At 38.2% G+C, this 23,576-nt stretch overlaps 1 protein-coding gene across 8 annotated transcripts in view; it reads right to left on the minus strand.

The window, feature by feature from the left end:
* Positions 1-23,576, minus strand: part of NCKAP5 (NCK associated protein 5) — a 380,845-nt gene that overhangs the window by 22,243 nt on the left and 335,026 nt on the right. For 7 of the 8 annotated variants that reach the window (XM_033064246.1, XM_033064245.1, XM_033064249.1 and 4 more), the window contains 4 exons: positions 9,289-9,603; positions 7,001-7,137; positions 5,473-5,602; positions 2,766-2,953 (listed from right to left, as the gene is read on the minus strand). In XM_033064246.1, the coding sequence (XP_032920137.1) occupies positions 2,766-2,953; positions 5,473-5,602; positions 7,001-7,137; positions 9,289-9,603 (770 nt within the window). Of the gene's footprint in view, positions 1-2,765; positions 2,954-5,472; positions 5,603-7,000; positions 7,138-9,288; positions 9,604-23,576 lie in introns of those variants that run through there. The other variant, XM_033064252.1, reaches the window with a different exon arrangement.

Genomic DNA, 23,576 nt, shown 5'->3' on the forward strand with positions numbered 1-23,576 from the left:
TTTATTCCTTTCTTTGCAATTGTGATTTGCTATTCTCATCCAAAATTCTGCAGTGTGCCAAAGGATGACATAATTTCAGAATATGCTTTTCAGGTCATAGAATTTAACCAGGATTCTGTTTAAGACTGTAACAAGAAGTATTTTTCTTTTCAATGTCTAAAAGCCCTTTTGATCCCCTGAACTGTCCCTGCAGTGTCCCCTCATCACAGTAAGGGACCATCAGTTGTTCCTCTTCTGAAGCTCCTGTGCAGTGCTAATTTGCTGATGAAACTTGCTGTGTATAAACTTTGGAGGTAATGCTGGTGAATGCATTGGCTGAGAAGGAGACAAATCAAATGACAAGTCTGGGCTAAGAGAGTTTCCTGACTGCCTCATTAGAGCCCCCAGTCTGAACCACTGCCATCCTGGAGCTGTGCAGCCCAATTTAATTGGGCTCAGAGACTGTCTCAGCACACTTGCTCTTCAGAGAAGCACTGTAAACTCATTTTGCCCATCATGATGCTTTTTTGACAATCTTTTCTTTGATTTTTTTAAAGGCTTGACAAACGCCACTTGGGAATTAAATTCAAAGCCTGTACGATTTCCTTTGTCAAAATTCCAAATATTCTGCATGAAAGATGCATTATTCTCCCCTCAACATTTAGATAATATATATATATTTTTTTTAATTTGTTGGCCTCTGTGCCTCTGTCTCTGCTGTCCCCCTCTTTTTGTGGGTAATGTTGCAGATCACACAGCTCTGATTTAAACAGACTGTGGATCTTCTTGGGTTGGACAAACTGCAGCTCAGAAAAATTTGCTGTGCTGGTTCAAACAGGGAGTTCAGGGCAGCCTGCTTTTCATGGTTACTTCCTCTCATTTGTCATTTGGAAAAGTTTAATACTAATAGGCAAATCTCAAGTGCTTTATTGAGCTTTTGCTGTTCTGGGAGAGGCAATGCTGTTTGGAGAGCTATTTCAGATCCTTAAAAAGTAAACTCAAGAGCTCCACAACATAATGCACGAAAAATGCTGGTCCTGGCTGAGCTACACCTGATGTCTTTTAGTTTAATGATGGAGTTTTACAGGATCCTAGGGCCTGTTCAATGGGCTTTCTTTGGGTTTTGAGGCTGATTTGGCCCATTGCAGAGATGTCATATACAAGGAATACATAAAAAGAATTAATTAAAAGTAGATGCAACTCTGAGTCTCTTTCCTATACTGGAACCAAATCTAATTGCTCTGTTAATAGCAAAAGATCTTCATCTTCAGAAGGCAGAACTGATTTTTATGGTTTTTTTTCATATATATACACATATATATATATATGTATGCACATATATATAATTCATCTCCTACACATAATTAAACGATGAATTTCTGGATGTTCAAGATGAGGAATTAAGTGGATGCCCAAATTATTTTCCTGCATTTATCCTTTTTAACACCCTTCTGCTGCCTTTTTTTTTTCCTTCCCAGCTATGAAGCCAGATTATTTAAAATTGTTCTTTCTCATATGACCCACATATACTAAATTGAATCACATTCTGGGTACTAAATTGGGTTGATTTGGAAATGAGGCACATACATTTCAGGATTTTTCTTTTGAAGTTTGTGGTCAATTTAATATTCAGTTAAGTAGGACTTTGATGCCAACAGAGTTGGAAGAAACAGGGCCACTGCCATTTTGTTCTTCATATTCCTTCTGTATACTTGGCCCAGATTCCTGAAAGTTCTGACTCTAACTTTGGTTAACCATCTCCGAAGTTGCAAGGCACAGATATTTCCTGAAACTGAAAACTGGGGTTTTATCACCTCTGGGAAGTGATAAAAATTCTTTTTTTCATTTATGCACTACACCACTAAATTATAAACCAGCAGCTCACTCCTTATTTTTTGCTACCACCTTTGTTTATAGTGCAATACTCCCAAAATGTGCTGAGTGCAAGGCACAGAAACAAAAGTGCTTGTGCCTAAAGAGAAGAGCTGGGGAAACAGCCTGAACACAGAGGCAAAATGATTACACTCCATCACACACATGGGTGTCTCTACTCTCAAACAAATTGGCTTGTTAGATCAAAGGAGAGAGGGAATGGAGTGAGATGATGAGAGGAGATGGCAGCAGAACACAGGAGGAAAACAACAGGTTGAAAAGTTCCTCTTCAGGGTTGTTGAGACTGGGTGATGTCAGTTCAATACTTTTAGACACAGAAAAAGAAGTGAATTCACATGAAGAGGAGAAAGCAAATTTATTTCTGTTTAGCATCAAGGTCAACCCATCAGATCTGGATCTTCATCAAAATAATGTTTAAAGCCATCAAATCTGTAGTTCCAGAGATAACACCAAGATTTCAAAAGAGACCAGAAGATAGATGATTTCCACAGCATAATTTCATTTGAATTTTCAGGAATACTTCTCCAGAGTTTTAAGTCATTTAATATATGTTGTTCTATATAAACTATCTAATTATATGTGAAGGATGAAACTTAACAGATAAATTCTGAGTTTACTTGCTAGCTTTAAATTTGAACTCCTCACTAATGATGGAGTACAAGCACTAGCCTGTCTCTACTTGTCAATTTTGGAAGTCTAATTCTGTGACAAGTGAGCATTCAAATGTAACATTCTGTTCCTAAAAATATTCAGATCTTTATTCTTCTGCAGGTCATGTCATTTTTTTCAAGTCTGCCTGGTTTTAATAATCAATCAACACACTGAGGAAAAAAACAAAAAGGAAGTAAAATATTAATGAACAAAATGAGAATATAAAAATGACAGTAACTCACACTTGGGCTCCCCTTGCTCTTGCTGTCTTTACTGGAAGCTCCACTCAGCTGCTCAATTAAACTGTAATGTGCTAATTGTTCAGGTCCATCCTCTCCAAAATGGCCATAGAGACTGTGTTGGTACAAATCCAAAATGGACATTGGGTTCCCCAAAAACGACCTTCTCTGACTTTGTTTTTCTGGCACAGCTGCAAGAGATGTAACAAATTATGACAGTCTACATAGCTTTTGATGTAATTTTACAATTTTTAAATGTATTAAAATGTTTAAGGTATTTGAAATTCAATGCAATAGAAACATTAAAAATGTTATCTTCTAACTCTCCAATGCATATACAGGGGACTGTTCACATTTAATGTTGGAGCTGGAGGAGATACAAGACAGACAGAATTAATTTCCATTCTTTTCAAATTATAGACAAGGTGGTTAATTTGGGGGATCTTCCCACTTAATTATTTGAAGCAAGGTTTTGTTTTTCTCCTTTAATAGACTTACATGGCAGATGTGCTAAGTTCCTTTAGAATACCATTCAGTTTTGGCTGTACTTGGGAGTTCTTTCCCTTTCACTACATTTTCAGTTGATGAATACAACAGCATAAAAAACACACAAGTAAGGTAAGGAAGTGGTGCTTGCTTTAGATCCTGCTGTAGCACAACAACATTAGGAACAAAGCCCTGGTTTCCAAAGCCCTGAAAACTCATTCAGAAGAACAAAACAAAACCAGGGGAATTTTCTGCAGCTTCATGAAAGCACACAGGAGGCTGATGTTTATGTGAACATTAAGCTCTTTCCTCACACTGCTTGTTACACAAACTTCAACTCTGCCTTATAACCTACAGCCTTAGGAGCATGTCTGCCCCCAATGCCTCTAACAGAATCACATCAGGACAGAACCAGTTCATCAAAACACTTTCATGGCTGGAAGAGAAGGATCTGGAATATTTGGTATATTCCCAGTTACTCTGCTGACCTTCTCTGTAACATTGGGCAATGCACTGGGAATCTCATGCTAAGCCCATTAAATCAACAAAAGTCTTATCATTGACTTTTAATAGCCTTTGCATTGGGCACTCAGTCTTTCTGTTCCCTGCTCATAAATGGAAAATGAAAAGCACTCCAACATTATAATTGTGCAACCAGTGAGTTTGGGAACTCAGCTTATAAATGTGATTATCAATTCATATAAAAATATTCTCTGTGGATTGGTTTGCTGGAGCCCCTGCCCCAGCCTCATGTGGGTGTTTTGAGGTTATATCACTTGTGTGCATAAAGACACTGAGCCCTTTGAACACAGAAGGGGATAAAGTATGGTTAATACCATGTGAGAACAGCATTTAGAGAGCACAGAACAGAAACCCTGACTATGACGAATGAGCACAGCAGAAATACTTTTGCAATAATGTGTCATAATCTTCTATTTGTCTCAATCACAATTATGTATTTTATTCCCTTACTGGCTCAAAAGGGAGGTATATACACAAAATTAATGAATCTCTGTGTGAAATGGTCACCCTAAGTCATGCTTAGATATCATTAAACCTGAAACCTGCTGCCACTTAAAGCAACTGCTAACACATGATAAAAATTGCAAATTGTGATGAATACAGGAAGAAAAAAAGCTTATTTACCTCTTTAAGAAAAGCACATTTATCGCATTAAAATATGGTTTGTAAAAAGCAAAAAATCTGTAAAAAGGAGTGTTTATGGACTGACTAAAATGACTTGCAATATTTTCTGCAGATTAAACCCACAAAGCCACAGCAGTAATGTAAATAAATGCCCCTAGCTTCCTATTCTGCTCTCTCCCATGGAATCACAAGGCATGGATTGGTTCTGAAAATGTCAAGTGTTAGAGACACTGGAGAGCACAGCACTCAGCCACCCCTGGTGCTCCCCATGCCACCAGCACCATGGTGATGCTGCTGATCTTTGCCAGGCTGCACAAGGCTTCAGCTCCCAGGGTGCTGCCAAGACCTTGCCCTGGCCTTTGCACTGGCCAGAATTTTCCACCTGCAGGGGATCCACGGGCTGCAAGGACAAGGACAGAGCCAGCCTGCCCTGGCCACCCCCAGGGCACACATCTGCACTGCAAGGTGGCTCCAAGCACAGCAGGCTGGTGGTCAACACAAGGCAGCAATTTCCTGGGTTATTAAACACACAGAAAACTATTATCTCAGGAACTTCGTTTAATGTATTTTTATCTACTGGAATTCAGTAAGTTCTGGATTGCCATCAATTCTCACTAAGAGCTTTCTTACTTGAAAGCTGCAATATATACAGAGAGGAAAATGAGAGTGAGTTCACTGTGGCACCATAACCAACATCACCTTGATACAGAGGTTGGGAAACTGTGGCCTTGATCACTGCATTATTTCAATTGGCTGTATAATAAAAAGAAAAAAAAAGAAAACTATATTTATAGACACCTTGCAATTTTGTAATAATGTAATTATTTTTTATTTGCACTGCAGAGATTTATGCATAAAAACCTAAATTTAAGCCCCCACTAGCAAAAACTGTGGAAGAGGGGGAAAAGCATTTACACATAGTAAAAAGGTAATAAAAAGTTAATGGAAAATTAGACTGAAGAAAGATTTGGGGTTAGAAAGTGAAATCTAGGCAGAAAGTTCAATGAAGGACACCATCTGCTGCTGAGTCAGTGTGGGGATGAGGGACATACATCTTTATGTACAAATTTTCAATTACCTTGTCTGCTGCTCTTTGTTAACTCCACAAGAGTCTCCTCTGCAGTTCTGAAATAACTGGTTTTGTACTCTGGCTCTGGCTCACTGTCAGTGCTGCTGGCTGAGTACGTGCACACCCTTAGAGCTGTGTCCTACACAAAGAAGGGTATGGCAGCGAGTCAGATAATGCAAATATATCAACATAATGCTGCAGATAGTATTGGGAGTAGCACATTTTATATTCATCATGCAGGATAGACTGGTAGTTCAACTGGGAAAGTCTGCATTGCCAGTCTCCTTCAAGTAAGCAATCACCAGTCTGACATGGAAGAAACAATCCATTTTTGTCCTGCTACGTCCCCTGAGACTGTTTGGCAGAAACAATCCATATTTTAATTTTTTCTCCCTACTGTAACATTGGTTTTGAGTCTATAAACATTTTTGGATAATTTTATCCACCAAGTTCAATTTTAGACATTCTCAAGTATGTTTAATACAGTCTGTTTGTAACATGCAAAATTATCACACCATAAATTGTTTGTTGCAAGCAATTCTAGAGACAATTAGGATGGCCAGTAGACAATACTCCATTTCTACACCAGTAAATCCTTTTTCCTAAATCCATGTTCCTTGTCCAGGTACTTATATTACAGTACTGGAGAGCCCTCAGTTCCCAGGTGATTCCTTTGCCAGTTCTCAGTTCCTTCCAGGAAGCAGTATTATTGATTTTCTTCTGGGAATAAAAAGGAACACTGACAGCTCTGGACAGCTTCTAATCGTGGAAGGCCTGAAGGCTCAAGCCACTCAGGAGAGCAGCTCAGTACAACAAACCCCCAAACCAGGAGGGGGAAGCTAAACCTGATACTGTTGGGGTAATGCCATGTACAAATATCACCTACTCCAACTGCCTATCAGTGGCTCCAGAGAGGTTTTAATTGTTTCTCTAAGAGGGATAATAATTTCCCCATCTTTCCATCCATGTTGCAGTTTTTAACTGATGCAGGAGGACATGCCTTTGTTAGGAATCACACACTTGTGGAGAGGGAACCAGAGCTGCATGCAGCCAGGAATGCCCAGCACTAGAGATTGCAAGTCAGCTGTAATCCCCAAACCCCACAGAAACATGTTAGAAGAGTATTTTCCTGTTCACAATACCTCCATAGCACCTCTCAAACTCTCATACTAACAGCCATACAGAGAAGGAACCCCAGTCCAGGGGAAAAAACCAATCTGAATCTCATGAAAAGCAACAAACAAGTTCACTTTCTAGAAGAGAAGAATGGGGTAAAAGGTCTCCATTTCCTTTTCTAGAAGTGCCTGAGAGGATTTTAATTAAAATATGTTTATAACCAGGAGGACAAAGAACCTTTAGGTGCTGTATTATTATTTCTGATAAATAATGAGCTAGCAAATGAAGGGCAAGGAAATAAATGCAGCTGTCAGATTGTTAGTTACTTTTCACACCATATTAAAACACTGGCCATTAAAACACTGATACTTCTATGTTGGCCACAATACCCATTTCATTTAAGATGATACTTAACTCATACCTTTGTTTTTGTAGTTTTCTTGGGGGTCCACTCTGGAAGAACTTTTCTATTTTCTAAAGTCTCTTCAGTGTGTTCTAATGAGGCAGAGGTCACAGAAGTTGCTTCTTGTTCACTTTGCTTTGCAAGGTTAATTATTCCTGAATTAAGTGAGACATTATTTAAATTCTAGGTTTCATCAGCATCATCATGATAGTGTGTCAATTATATTTCAGTAAAAACTGGGGGCAAATTGTGATACTTTCATTATGTCCAATAATATTTTACTGCTCAAAGGAACAACTTGCTAATTTACTGGAATAGTTTTAACTAAAGTGGCAGAAATTCATCCAAATCCTTTCCCAGTTAACAAGAGAAGAAGAAGGCATGAATTTAAATCCCTTCATTAGTTATGAAACATATACCCTTCCAACAAAGAAACAACATTCAGTAACTAGTTTCAGGCATTGTAGGATCTGCTCTGGTGTTTTATGTTCTTAGAGAACAATCTTTTAACGTAAATATAATTGGAAGTACCTTTCTAGCAGAAAGCCAGCTTTTTTATTTGCTATATTTGCACTATGCAAAATCAGAACATCAAAGAAGATATATGGTGCATATGAAATAAATTGATAAATGTAATTTGGATGAGAAAGTGAGGGAGAGAAGAATTGAATGAAGATAGTCTAGTAAAGAATGAGCTGACCCCATCATCTGATGTATACTACTTTTTTGTAACATCTCTTCATGACAATTTAATTAAAGATACAAACCTTACAAGGTTGGTGCAGTGAATATTAGCATTAAGATCAGAACAATCTTACTGCTACTGACTTCTTATGAAGCAATTCAATGCTTGCAGTTTCTGTTCAATTTGTTATAATGACAGTGTTTAATCATGGGCTCTACTCTATAACACACTGCTGAATTGAGGTCACACATGTGGCCATTCAAGCATGTAGCACATAATCTATAACTAAGATTTCTCTTCTGAATTCTTCTTAGCTGTACCATTAATTAACAGTATACTTATTTTAAAAATAATAAGTATTAAAATATCTTGTATTTAGCTTTTATTTGAAACAAGCAGGGGAGTCTGCAGTAAAGCAGACAATGTGTGTTTGCAGTCTATTACACCACTACAATACTGCACTGGGAATGCTGCTAAATCAACTGAGTTTTAAGTTTTCTGTTATGCATCCTATAGACAAGTAAGAGAGGTCTCTTTCCTCCTAGGTTCAATATATGTCAGCTCATTAGCAGAACATATAGATGATGTCCTTAAACTAAGCTCAAAGTTGATATTTAACCTTACATGCTAATTACACAGAATCTCACTTATAGAGTGATACAGATTTATAAAAGTTAACTACTCACAACTTTTTCAGGAGCAATAAATGGACTGACAAAGTGCTAATCACCATAACCCCAATAAATGAGTGACATTGTATTTGGTCAAGATATAACAATCCCCTTTTCCATTAAACTAATCACTTTTACCGTGCTTTCTGCTGTATCTGTTGTGCTATGAAAATCTCCAGATTGTTAATGCTACATGATTTTAATGCTATTAACATATATATTAATAACTCCAAAGCCTTCCAAAAACTTATATTAATAGTCGATGCTTGTTTATAAAAAATGCAGACTTCGGTGGAACTATTTACTAATGCAAAGTTATTTTCTGCAGCTTTGATGGATTGCCAGGCCTGTTATACCTTTGTCAGCTCTTGTTTTATAGCTCAAACACACACGTAGCTCATAAGTGAAAGTCAGGTATTTTATGTTCATATATAGAAATGTGTTTGTATGATGTAGTAAAGTAATAATGCCTTGTTTGAGGTCAAGGCCATATATTCAGTGGGACAGGATTTATGCATTGAGGCCAAATGAGCCTTTAGTTCAAATCCAGTATGAAAAGCAAGTCTTTATGAATTTATCTTTTGTATGTCACAATATGGTTGTGTTTTGTACTTTGTACAGTCTGATCCTGAATATTGCTGAACATCCGTATTCTTTTTCTAGTCAACTTCCAAGGCTGGCATATGTTTTTTTTTTCTTCAAGTACTGTTTCTTGAGAAAAGGCTTTAAGTACTAAACCCATTTTTATCCCTCAGATAAGCATTTTGTACAACAAAATTTCCATATGGCTCAGGTGACAAACTTGTTAACCTTACGCATTCATAAAAAAAGTATCTTCTGCTCCGCATTTAACATTTCTGTTATCAATTGCCATTATTACAGGATTTCTGCTAATCAAAACAGAGGCCAAGGCAGAAATAATGCGATTTTCAGTGTAATTGACATTTTACCTGAGGAAGCTGGTTTGGGAAGGCGACTTTGAAAAGGTCGTATAGCTTTGGCAGTCATGGCTGGATCGGAGGTTGAGTGACTAATTACGCTTTCCGCAGACTCCTGGCTCTTAGCTGTTGAAGGCACTTCTCGCTCAAGAGTTTTGGCTTTTACTGAAGGAGCTGGAAGAGGAACTTGCTCAGATGCTGCAAAGATTCCCGTTTCCAAGGCTGGCTCTTGCTTAGGAACGTGTCTCCCCGTCGATCGGCTCCCCGAGTCGGGGAGGGGGAAGGTTCCGATCCCGCTGTCCAGCGTCCTCATCTGGCAGCAAGACTCTAAGGCACAGGAGAGCGCTGTGATGGGATGGAGCTAAAGGTGTTTAAGGTCAGGGAAAGGATCTAGGGGGGGAAAGGGCCTCTTAAAGGGAAGGTTTCAAGGCAAGAGAAACATTTTGCACTTTGTGAGTGTGCAAACCTGTCACTGGGATGCTGTTTGCACTTTGTCCAGCTGAATACAAGGAAATACCCTGTTGAGGTGCAGTGAAACTAAACAAGTGTCAAAACATTGACACTGGCCTGCTTTGGAGTAACTCTGATAATGGCTAAGTGGGGCAGGTTCTGGAAAGCAATTACAGATGGAATTTTAAAATAATTTAATTTGAAGGCCCACAGAATATCTGGAGAGTACCAGTGTGAGGGATGGAGCACTGTAATATATTTCTTCCTACATAAACCCAAACTCCACAAAGGTTTGGCCTCTCCATACCTCTCTTTTGCTGATTACTTCTCGTTCAAGAATGTGTTAAGCAAAATGTATCACATATTGTTACACAAAATTTAGATTTCCATCTCTCAGAGCATCCTGAAAATCTTGGACAGCAACAGCCATGCCTCTGTTTTACCTTGTCACTCTCTGGATCTGCACATCCCAGTTTGGGTAAGTGTCCACTATGCTATGCCAGGGATACCTTTAGCAATTTTTTTTTTTTTTTTTTTGGAAGCATGTATGGTCCCACACAGCCCTCCAATTTATTCATCCTACTGGAAAGCTCCTGTGCAAACCATGGAACAGGGAAAGGTGCAAGGGTAGCTGTGCACACTGTTATTTGAGGAGCCAAAATGTACAGGCAACCCCCCTGCCTGCTCATTCTATACCAGTTTCCAGAGATTTTCCTTTTGTTTCTATAAGGAGGAAAAAATGTTGAAGAGACTGTGATGGCAAAGTCCTTCTGAGAGCTATAAACACCAAGGAGGAACTTCAGCACTAATGGCTGGAAAATGAGCATAATTTAGGTTAAATGTCTGGAAACATCCCTTGACAGCAAGATCTTAAGTCTGTGGCAGACAATCCCAAAGGAAGCAGAGGAATTTCCTTTGCTTTGAACAATTTAAGACTACAGTGAAGATATACTGCAGTGAACAATTGTGCCCTAGCAGGAAATGCAGAATATAATCCAATATATCTTCTTCATCTCTATTTTACGTGTTTCTGAGTATTGATTTTTTTTTTTTATGAAATGTCCATTTGTTATTTAAGTCTGTTGTAGTTAGCAGTAATTTTCATTATTTTTTCCTCTGCAGTGTTTCTAATACTCTCAAAAATTTGGAAATATTTCTCCCCTATGGGTTTTGCCTATTTGTTTTTGAACTAAGAACATTACCATGGTCATTCTTGTTAAATATCTTGGTCTCAATGGGCCTGTCTTGATAACAAGCAAGAAACTACTTACAGATAAATTAAATATGTATTTCTATTTAATGGTTTTTGAAAAAGAAGAAGCAGCCTATGTTTATGTGGTCCTCTCTGCCTTTTCCTCATCACTCAGGATCAAAGAAGGACTGAAAGTCCTGCAGAGCACCTGAACCTCACAGGGCCTGGCTGAGCTGCAGCAGCAAATGCTCTGTGCATTGTCTTTTAAAAGGGCAATAAGTGACTCTGATTTCCCTCACACAATTACTGCATGCCAAAAATTTCTCTCCCTGGGTAAAAGGAGGTAAGGTGTGGAAGCCATGCCCAGCCAGCATCTACATTTTCCATCACATTTTTGAGCTCATGTGGCACAATGATTTTCGAAGTTGCTGAAGGTTTTCCAGGAGACATGAAAAAAAAAAGCAAATTATATTTGGTTCCTTTGCATCAAAAGCACCCATCCCATCTACTGAACCCTCAGCTATACTTCCTCTAACTTTTTTTTTTTTTTTTAGTTGTTGATTTTGAATAGCAAAACACCTAGATAGAAGTGGGAGTGTGGAAAAGCAATTTAAAATGCCAGGCATTGCCCTTGCCATTTTCTGAAGATAATCAAGCTGAAACAGCATGCTAGCTTGTGGACAGGCAATTCTTCAACTAAAGACTGCTGGTGAGAGAGTTAGCAAATCAAGGGAAATATGGACTAAAAAAGGACTTGTGTTATCTGCCTCTTAACCAAAAAAGATCTGTGCAACACTGGTTGTGTTGGAGAGGCAGAGACGGAGTAAACTGAAAACAGCACACACAAGAACACAGAAGTCTGAGCAGTCTCCTCTCTCCTGTCTGTATGGTCAATGTGAGCCCTGATTTGGAACCCATTTCCACAGGGATTCTGAAGGACCTTGTAGTGCTGTTTCCTTTCTGACCATTCTCTAAGAAATGAAAAAGTCATTCCCTCCTAATTATTACAGGAAAATTAAGTAGGATCAAAATGTAAATCAAAAAGGAAAGCTAAAGCCTTGGCTAAGGGAGAACTGGAAGATGGAAACTTTTATTTTCTGAGGGCATTTCTTAAAATAACATGGATTTCTCTTGCTCACTGTTATATATTGTGTACATCAAGGACTGGACCATGAAAACAATGGCAGAGAATGAAAATAAATGAATACTGAGGGCCAGACTTCCAAGGATATAAAGTCTTCTGCTGTTTCCAAAATAATTGGGAGTGTGATGGAGGAGCAGGCCAGTGGTATCACATTTAATTAAAAGGAAAAATAGTTTTAATCAATTATAGTCTTCCTTCATAGAGACTTTATCCATGATAAAGGAGGTATACCAGGTGCAAAACAGATTTTTAAAACAGCTCACACAGTTCAATTTTTAGTTCTGAAAAACTACAAAAGGGTCCGGATTTCAAAGTGCTCCATGCTTGGCAGCTCCTGTTGTGACACTTAAAGACAGATTTTTGGAAAATTCTGTGACTCAGCTATGTTGAACAATCCTCAAAAACCTAGTCCTAAATCCAGAGGAAACCACAAAATTCCTTGTGGATTTTAATTTTTCATTACTGAAAGTAACTAATTCACCCCTAAAGCTATATAATACAAATAAAAAAGTATCTTTCAGAACAATTTGTATTACTGAAAGAACAAATACACATTATCTCGCGTTGCTTTTAAATTTTTATGAAGCAACTGCAAAATAAAAAAATACTTTATACATCCAAGTGACAGCTTTCAAACAGCTTCATGGCCCATCTGATTTCATCAGCTGCACTGACACTTCAAATTACTGTTATCAGCAAGTGCTGCACAAGACTACATAATGAAAATATGTAAAAGTTAAATCTCTGGTGCTGTGACAGTACCACTCAGTAGATGAAAAATGACTCCCTGAAACATTAAAGTCTGGAAGAGTTATATATGAGCTTAATTACTTTTGCTTGAGAATTCTTCCTGGCATACCAGCCAAATTCCTGGCCTGTTTCTGATTTTTTTTAATTCTTCTTTCTTTGCCAGGGAAGAAAGAAGCTCACAGAATGGTATTGGCTTTATAGTAGACACAGAGAGACTCTGAATAATCAGACTAGAATCAAAAGCCTGAAATACTGAAATAACCCTTTCCCTCCCTCTCATCATGGGGATTTGAGTCTGGATCTAAAACAAAGTCCTTGGAAGCCCTACCGTAGAGGAACAATTCTAAACTGAAAACAAAAACAAGGAAGAATTTATAAATATTTCCTGGAGATGAAGAAAATCCTGACTGCATGGGAATCCTTTGATGACAGGGTGTTGTAAGAGCTCAGTGGAAAACTTGAGGAAGACCTTTAACTTTGAGTAACCACTGGACAAAAGGAGCTAACACTGCAGAGACAGTTTTCTGAAAGTTTTTCTGAACTGCTTCTTAATAATTCTCAAGTTTAGTATTTTCACATGCAAGACCATCCTGCAGTTCATGTCCCTACATCAGCTGGACACCAATGTAATGGTGATTCGTACAGCTGGACAATGCTTTGCAATATTGCATCATTGTTGGGGCTTTACCAACATTTCTGGTATCAGTAGATCACCAAGGTCTCTTCAACACAGAGTCAGCACCCAAATTAGAGAGGGAATAAAAAGGATCTGCAGGTATCAGGAATTGTAAAAATGTGATCATCACTGGGGAAAACAACTCTAGCAGCTCATTCTAAAGGCTTTTTTTTTTTTTTTTTCACATTTTCCCCCAAAATGCAAAAATTAAAGAGTTAGAAGTAAACATACCCCACTGATAAGAACTGACAGCTTAGAATTCATTGAAGTATTTTAGGGCATTCTCCTGAGCATAGATAATCTAAAAATGCATCTTAAATACCAGCAACAAATCGTTAAATCTAATTATTCTTCAACATTTTTTTGTAATTTCTTCTGAAGCACTTGCCACAAAGATATCCTAAACACATCACCTCTATCTCAAAAAGCATCCTTGGTACAATTCATTGGAGACTGGAAGAGAATACCCAGGGAAGCTGAGTGCTGACCCTGCTTTTGTGCTCCTTCAGAAGCACTGCTCTGGGTCACTGTGAGGTGAGAGGAGCTCTCACTCTGAGCTGCTACCATGCTGCTTGATGCTGTTCCACAGCATCCTTCTCTGCTCCTCTTTTCACACAGTGCATGTGAAAGGAAAATCAATTTGGGGGAAAAAAATAAAAGCAAGAATAGAACAGCTACTGTGAAGGGAGTTGCTTCCAGCACAACCTAAGAAATGTGGGTCCAACCCTGGTTAAGTTCTACACTGATGGTTGCAAAATATTATTTTTTAAATATTATTACTCAAAATAAGCAGTGGAGCAAAATCCATCCCACTTTTAGATTAGGGACATGTGAGTCTTTCTAATATTGAGCCTGTGGTTGATTCCTAGCACATAATGAAGAGGTTTAATGAATTTCATAAAAGAGAAGTCATAAGATGGTGACATCTTTTAAACATAGCTTCTGATTACACTTTTCTTCAATAATGTGAAAACATGCTTTTGCTAAGGGGGATGAAATGCCACATTTGTTATTGCAAACAAACCTTTAACTGAATAACTGGGGAGCGTTTCATAATGTTTCCTCAGGTAAAGATTCACATTCCAATAAAGTCTTTTTATGTTGTATTCTAAATGAGTTTCACAGATGCTTAGTCTATTCACAAATCACATACAAGTCCTTCTTTACATAGGGACTGTTACACTGCTGAGAAGTCTAAAAAATAACTCATGGTTATTTTGACCACCTATTTAAAACAATATGTGAGTTTTTCTGTGATTCTTGAATAATCCATAAAAATCTTTACAGAAACTACAAGATGCAAAGTTTTAGTAAGGCATCACTCAGCAGTTCTATGAAACAGGTACATGTGCATACACAGTACCACTCAAAATAGTCAGGCAATCCACCTACTTCAAATTAGGCAAAATGAGAGGAGACATCTCTGGATGGTGGCACAGAGGGAAGGATTACAGGCTGGAGAGGGAATAATTACAGGTCCTGCTGTGTTATAACTGCAGCCTTGCATCTCTACCCCCTTGTGCCACGAGTGACAGAAGGCAGCTCCCTCTCAGTGCTGATTGAGGGGATTGAGACTTCCAGGAGCAGCTCAGCAACCTCAGCCATTCCCCACCATGATTTTACTGACACAATTACTGCAAACAAACCCAATTTCTAATTCAAATGACACATAAACAGTTCCTGTTTGGAGGTGGCAAAGTTACAGAAGACTTTGTGTTACTTAACTTTGATGGCCAATCTATCTTAACATTAAAAACAGCAACAAAGAGGACAAATGTATTTTATGTCACAAAGATCACAGGTAGTTCTGCTTACCTAGGCATAATACTAGTAGCACAGGGATATATTTTCTTTAAAAGAAGAATCCCACCTCATGAAAAATGTGGAATCCTCCCCTGTGCTCACCACTACAGCTGGTTTGAGATATTCCTCACATAAATTTTCAAGTTTTGGCCTACAAAACTGTACATGATTGACAGAAATTTCAGCTGAAATCTTTAAGTAACCACCAGAATTCTCCACAGAAAGCAGGCATTTTTAGGAAAAAAATATCAGCCAAAAATAGCTCTGTATCAAGAACAGTTTTGGTGGGAAATTTCCAAATTTCCAGCAAGCTGTTTTCAGAAGTACAGACTCAAGCCTTGACAGGTTTTGAGAGGTAAATAACACTGAACAGGCCTCCTTCAAGGAGCATCCAGGACATTAAAAATGGAAGGATGTAGTTCCCATCAGTAACAGAATACACAAATTTGAACAAATTACCTTTATTTGCATTAGAAAGTTCAAGAGTTTCCACTAAGCTGTCAAGGGGAACCAGATAACATGTAATGACTTTCTTCTGGAACAAAAGGGAGTATAGTTTTTCCTAGCATTTTGAAAGATGCCAAATTAAAAATTAATAGATTTTTCTTTTTTTTCTTTTCAGAAGAATATTTCAAATGTTAATAGGTCCCTGCAAAATTCTTTCAAAAGTTAATAAACATCTTTAAGCTACATGTGGCATTGGCAGGAAGAAGTTAAACTACAGATGGCAAAACAGATTTCTTTATTTGCACATCCTTCTCTTCATCTGCAATGCTAAAGCAACCACAAAAAAAGAGAAAATGTATTTCTGCCAAATCAATGTCAATTTCAAGCAGATTATTCCTTCTGGGTTTACACTATAAGTTGATCCAGTTGGTCAAAGAGGAGTGCATTATTGCTTTCTTTCTAGATCTGAGGTACAACCAGTGTGCAAAATAAAAAACCCCAAAGGCTATCCAAGGTAAAACTAGGAAAGACCCAAGTTTTCACAGCCCTACCCTCCCATGGGTACTGCACTGATGGCATGGGATTATTTCCAACATATACTAAGGAAGGATAAATGGGAAGAGGACTGTGCTGTGTATTTTCAAATGATGGAAATTCATTCATGGCTACTTGCAACTGGGATTACAATTTATGCTTATTCATAATAACAATAAACTAAATAAATACAGACTTTACCAACTTATCCAGTGTTCTATTTTCTTCCTAGTCACGCTTATTTTGCAAAACCCACAAACTTCAATATGTCATTTATCCAATAAATTGTCAGCTGTCTTCACAGTTTTCCATGACCACAATCCCTTCTGAAGTGTATTTTCTGAGTTGAAACAGACAATAGCTGCCTCATTTTAGTTCCATCTTAAAATACATTTCTACTAGTAAGTCAAGATTAGTTTTAATTATTAGAGAATACTAATGATCTTGTACTCCAATTTAGCAGTTATCTGTGGACTTTTTTTTTAACAATTGCTTGCTATCCTACTCCAGGCATTTAGGTCTGGTCCCTGCAGGCTTGTAATGGTGGCAAGCTATGGAACAGGGTTGTTAAAGAGGAAAACATGAGCTGGGGAAAGAACTTGGATAATTTTTGGATTTTCTATTCAAGTGTCTAAGTGTCTATTAAACACCAAGGTGTATGTGCTGTTTTCCAGCTGGGGAAGTCCCACAACCAATGGCACCTGGAATTATCTCTCTTGTATTATGCTGTTACATTTTCTTTATAAAATTCTACTCACTGTGCTCAGGAGACAGGATATTAGGAATAGATACTATTTTAGTCCTACTAGAAAAAATATATTGAGACTTGTAATTCATTTGAAGAGCAGCTTGAAGCTCTGTGTAAAAGGCAATTAAAGGAAGACTGGGTGAAGCCTGGCTGTCAATAAGGCCAGCTTAGAAATTCTTTGGGGAATTATTCCTCTCTTCTGGTTGTATATCCCCCTTTGGCTTTACGTTGCCAATCAGCCTCACAACTTTACAACTATCTTTGAGAAAGTTAGAGATGAGTAACAGCTGAGAAGAAGGAGAAGTCCTCACATTTCAAGCAAGGTGTGAATCCAAGGTAAGCAACAGGTCTGCTGCAATGCAGGAATGCATCTTTCCCAGACTTTTGCACTCAGCAAAGCCTTCTGTTTCCCTTAGAACCCTGAAATGTGAAGGTTGGGAGCCAACAATTGCACAGTCTCAGGAAAACCTTCCTTGGGATGGCTCATGTGAGGTAAGGATGGATCCTCCCCTTCTAACAGGAAAGACACATCTCAACTCTCTGAAATCTGTCTGTAAATGCAAAGCCAGGACAGGATGGTTTGTTATTTCCCCAAGTGCTAAGGGCTGCCTCAGCCTTGCCTTTTCCATGGAACCACATGGAACCACCCTGGCCTTTGTCTCTCTCGCTTTATGCCCCAGTTCTTCACATTAAAACACAGAACTAATCCCCCTTCTCCACCCCTGGAGGGCTGCCATGAGGATAAAGAACACAGATGTTTGACAGCCAGTGCAAAAGCAACGTGCAATCCCTGCCATGAGTAATGCCTGTGTAGAGATACCACCACTCTGCTCTTCTGGATGTGGTTCAGGAATTAACAGCAAGCTGCACAATTAATGCAACAAGAAGCATTAAGATTGGGGGTTTGCTGGTATTATTAGAAGCAGCTGGTTTATTTTAAGAATAACTGCATCAAAGCACAGTTAGAGAAGTGAAGAGGTCACACTTAGCATCTCAGAGCTGTGGGCTGCCCTTGGTGCCCAGGGGAGCATTTGGCTGCTCCATGTAGGGCTTCTGTTCACTGATGACTGGGCTGGAGGCATTTAAGGATAACAGGGTGGAAACACTTATTTACTTGCTGTTAAGCAACTCTCTTATAAATTGGAGTTTGGTTTCACTCACATTGAGATACTTACTTTGATTTTCTATTCCCAACAGATCAGACTAGGGATAGTGCTTTAAGCAAAAATGCTGTCTCTGTAAACATGGACCAGTTTCTAAGTGCATAGGAAGCTCTGGGTTTTGCAAATGCACTGGAGAACATACTATATTTATTCTTTAACATCACTGCTTTTTGTTTGTTAGTACAAAAAAATACTGAAATTAAAGCCACATGAATATTAAATGAAGCTTTAAATAATTTATTTTTAGTTTTGCTCTGCAGATGGCTTTACTTAAGGGTACTTCTAACAATCACTTAAAATATACATGCACACCTGAAAAAAACTGATTTCACTTCTTAATTAATGAAAACTTATTAACAGAATAAGTGCACAAAGCTTTAAGTAACTTTTAGGTGCACTATAATCCTTCCATTCTGGTACCCAAGTTCAGCTACTCCAAACCAGCTGAATCAGTGTGGAACTAACTGCAGGCAAGCAGGAGCTGGTAAGAAACCATCATGATTTGAAGCCAGAAGAATGAACTGAGATTTTTTTTCCAGGAATTTTGTTTTCTGCAAAAAATGCATGCCATGATACATGGTGCTACAAAAACACCATTAGGATGACAGCTTTGAAACAACATACTGCACCTCTGCTTGTTAAAGAATGGAAGTAAAGAAATTATTCATTGTAAATATATTGGTTTATTTAATTTTCTTTTCCTAACAGTGAACTGTCCAAACACTGAGAAATTGAGTTAATCTAGTATTAAAAACTATGCACTAATTGTATAGGTATTATTATTCCTCTCTTAGAGTGATTTTTTTGCAGAGTCTGTTTTCTATGATCTCCAATGATGACTAATTGCATAATCATATGTCAACAATTGAGGTGTCAGACTGAAGACACAAATCAAAGCTCAAATTCAATTAAAAACAGCAATAAATTAGGAATAGGCATTCTGTCCTCACAGTGGCACTCTGGAAAGGCATATGCCAATACAGCTCAAACTTAACTGATAATTCAGGTAAAAATGTATTTTTCATAAAAGTTATACTAGATTTCATTTTAGAAAAGGAGCAAAAAGTCCCTGTGAGCATGGATGAAACATGTTTGAAATAACACATCCTCACTAGAAATGCTTTTGAGTTTCCTCAGTTGTACTTCAGGTGCATGAATTAATGGGAACTGCATGACTAAAACTTCATACATACATCCACAGATGGTCCTTGCCAGGAGCAAAAAAACATGTAAAGTAAAATGGTTCAAACAGAAGGACTCACACTGCTATAGAGAATACCAGTGTGTGCTATCCTGTAAGAGGTAGGATAATCAGGCACAGTCCTGATTTCAGTGACAAAAATGAATATAGATTGGGCCAGACTGCAAAGTACTGTAAATCAACACAGCAGCATTAACTTCAGAGTGTCAGAACCTGGCCATCCTGTTTAATTGACATTTTAAGCCTGAATGAGACCAGCAGATTCTCAGTACTTGAATGATAATTGGACTGTATCCTATATATAATGCATAAAGAGACAAACTTCTCACTCTACTGATAAAATTTGGTATTTTTGGGAGAGTGGATGTAATGAAAAAGAAGAAAATTAACAGCAAATCACTGTGGCTAATAAGGAAGTGTTGATCCAAAATATTAATTCTCTCCACAAAGGGAAGACAAGCTAGACAGTAGGCTGCAGCAGAGCTGTAGAAGAACTGGCAATTAGACAAATGCTATGTGCACTATCTTTAAAGTACAAAGAAATGATTTGTCTTTGCCAGACTGTGAAGAAGGTGAGCTATCATAAATTAGAAGACATTAATGGATGCTAGTTTCTTATTATTCACGTTGGCAAGGTTCTCCATCTTCACGAAAATACAAGTATCAACCAGAAAAATGCACAGAAAGTTTCACTCTGTTATCATAGGCTCCTCCAGACCGTTACTTCAAAATCAGTCCCTGTTGCAATACCCAAATACCAGACAAGTGAAGAACACAGCACAGCTGACACTATTAATCCTGTTCTAGTGCTCCAGACACACACAATGCCATTCCTTTCTGTCTGTCCTGCAGTGCAGCTTGTTCACCTTCTCACCCATACCAAAACCACCCAAAAAAACCAGTCATTTATTTTAATAAAGTTTCACTGAGAATATGCAGAACAACTCAGTAGAAGGAAAGGTTATTTATTCAGCTTTATGCACCAGTGTGAGTTTTTCTGATGAGCAAGACCTGGAATGGTAATTAAGGCTATTGCACACTGCTCTGGAAGGCCACTCAACAGCAGGACCACACCACATCTTCAGCAGCACAAATATTGCAGCATAGCAACATGGGACTGATAAATGTGTGAAGTCTCCCAAAGAAATGGCACTCTGGTCAGGGACAGATCCTTGAAGATTTAAAAAACTTGATTGAGGTCCCTGAGTAGGACTTTCAATCCTAAAGGGATGTTTCTACACACAGGACACTCAGTTGTTTTTGCAATAATGCCTACTAGTTATTAAACCAGATTTCCCATCAGTGATGACTCATTTCAGCTGCTGTGGTTCAGAAAAGCAAGTAAACAACAGCCACAGGTCACATCAATGGTGTGGAAGGACCAGAAAATTAAGATTTTGGAGTACAAAAGGGGAAGAATGGTACTTGATAAATTGCATGGAAATATAAATGCTTTGGGGATATTACATGGAGGGACTGACTGAGGTGTTTTGGTAAGTCAAAGCATAAATGGAACTGCTCTTTATTCAGATGATCTCAATTCTGTTTGTGCACTTTCAAACGTGCCTCCTGTCTCTAGAGTAACACCATGGTAGGTAAGATTGGGATGGCCTCTTACATCCTTCAGGACACTAGTGGCACTAGATTTTGAGGCTTTTTCTTTTGTTTTGATTTTTTTTTTTTTTAATGAACAAGTTTGGATCCCAGCATTGCTAGAGGCAAGCAATTTATTTCACTATTTATCAAGTCATCATTGTTCTAGCAATTGGGAACCTAGCCCTTTAGATTAACAGCCAAACTGCAAGCTGGTAAGATAATGGAAAATTAGCAGATTTTTAAGTTGCCTGCTATGCTGAACTCCCATTTCAAGGCTCTAACACACTTGCTGAACAATATAGCCAGCACCTACAGATCTAACACCAACCTCTCACCTTCCAGATGCACAGAGGGCTTGGGAAAACAGCTTTGTTATGATGTGCAAATAAATCCATGCATACTTGCACCATTGCTCATATAGGGGGTTCATGAAAAATCTAATTCCTTATCAGAACTTGTATCAAAATGGAACATTTTGCAGATGTGAAATAGGAGCAGATCCAGGCTGGAAACTGATTCAGTGATAACTGGTTTTGCTTCATGACTTTTATAGACAGCAGCCTCACGTGTAGAGACATCAAGGCATTCCACAGCTTTGCTGAGTGGTGATGGGGAAGATAAAGCAAACAATTTTCCTTTATCTGAAAATGTGTAAATGGATGATTCAACTGCCATATCAGTGATGATTGCTAAATGGTTCTTAACTTCTATCAATGGCCTGATGAAAGGAATTAATGCTGACAGTGATAAATTGTTTTCTCGGGCATTGAGACTTTATGACAATAGAGGATTTCTTTTGAGGTGAGAAGACATTATATCAGTTGAATATTGTTCTTCATTACATGCATTGGAGGCACCCAGTGATTTGCTGGGCATTTAAGCAAATTGTGGCTTATCCCTTTGCCTCTCCACAATGATGTGGATCACCTCTCTTTACTGAATGCACAGGCTATAGCAGAGATAAGTTTGCTCACCATCTCTCTCACTTATCCTGTTACATTTATCTCAGTAATCCATGACAGACCTCACATCATCTGTCTCCAGGTTTTGAGGGCTCCTTAATGTAAATGTGTTTGCTCAAATATATCAGAGTTAATGGACATGCTTTAGGATGATGCATGTCAAATTCAATGAATTTACCACATTAATCAGGCTTGTTTCCTTTGCATCTATTTCAATTCCCCAAGAATGAGAAAACATGAATTTAAAAGCTGTTTACTTAGTACCCCAGTAAAAACCACCCAGTTTTAGTAGTTTACATAATGGTGGACAACAGCAAGTGTTTGGTTTGGCAGAGGGGGGTGTCCAGTATTGTCTTTTTCTCTCATTTAAACTTGGTACAATCTTATCAAACAAGAAGAGGGGCTGCTATTGTTTCCAGCAAGCTTTGGAATAAGACACTGGATAATTTATATAACTAGGCACTAAGAGCATGTACATTAAATGGCACATTTAGAAATGAAATGTGGAACATAATTTCTCAGTTCCAGTGTTCATCAGATCAGAAAGAAAAAAAGAAGCAGATGGCAGTGGAGCAAGTATCTGTTGGTTAGAAATGGTTATTGGTATGGATACAGGAAGGCTCTGAATGGTAGTCTGGATTTGTGAGAAGTCCACACAAGCAGTGACCACCAATTTCAAATTATGCAGGTGAAAAAACATGAAGAGAAAGGTGAGAAAATAAAAATGGATCTATTTGTGGGAAAAACAGACATGAGAACCAGGAAGAAAAGAGGAGCCAGAAACAAACTTATCTGGAGCACTAGAAAGAATGCAGACCCTTCTCATAGAAAAGTCTCCTCATGAAATGTATTTTCTTCTTATCATATATATAATTTCATGGCATGGCTACTGGGTGCTGAATAAACAATATCAGAATACAAAAGCCAAGGTTATCTCTTTAGTATTTGATGCATCAATACAAATTATTGTAATGCTGACATTTCATTTTAAGTCAAACCCACTTCTACCTGCAAAGTTCCATGTTCTACCTTTGTAATCAGTATATCTGTAAAATTGCTATCAAGGACCTGGCAACTTATCTACAAAACTTGCTGTGAAGGACTTTTCTGGTTTCTACTGAAAATGGAGTTTGATCACTCTGCTGTTTGATCACTCTAAAGCTTAAAGGAGGGGATTTTAAACTACAATGCAACATATAAAATACTCACTATACTTCCTCTCTGCAACGTGAAGCATCTAAGGGATTCAACCAAATGCTCCCTAAAGAAAACAAATCTCAAAAAAGTTTCTTTAAAAAATAAAAAAAAGCTTCTTCCTTTTTTTCTGACCAGATTGGCTTCAAATTATGCTGCAAAATCCTTCTGAAAGGTTGTTCTTGGAAAGCAGAAAAAACGATGATAAAGCCTGCCAGGAGGCAGATGATTATCAAGAACTTTAATGGATTTGAGCACTGGGCTACAGCAGAGCTACAAAAGATTCCCTTTGACCTCAGTGTGTGTTTTTGTTCTGGCACAAAGCACCAAAGTCCACAGTGCACTTTTAATGTTGCTTTGATAGTGTGGAAGCCCAACCCTCTACCTAGCCAGAGACTTTTCAAAACCCTTTTAAGTCTCTGAAGGCATTTGCTCTGTAT

The sequence above is a fragment of the Catharus ustulatus genome, chromosome 7 (genome assembly GCF_009819885.2).
Source record: "Catharus ustulatus isolate bCatUst1 chromosome 7, bCatUst1.pri.v2, whole genome shotgun sequence".
In the NCBI taxonomy this organism is placed as follows: Eukaryota; Metazoa; Chordata; class Aves; order Passeriformes; family Turdidae; genus Catharus; species Catharus ustulatus.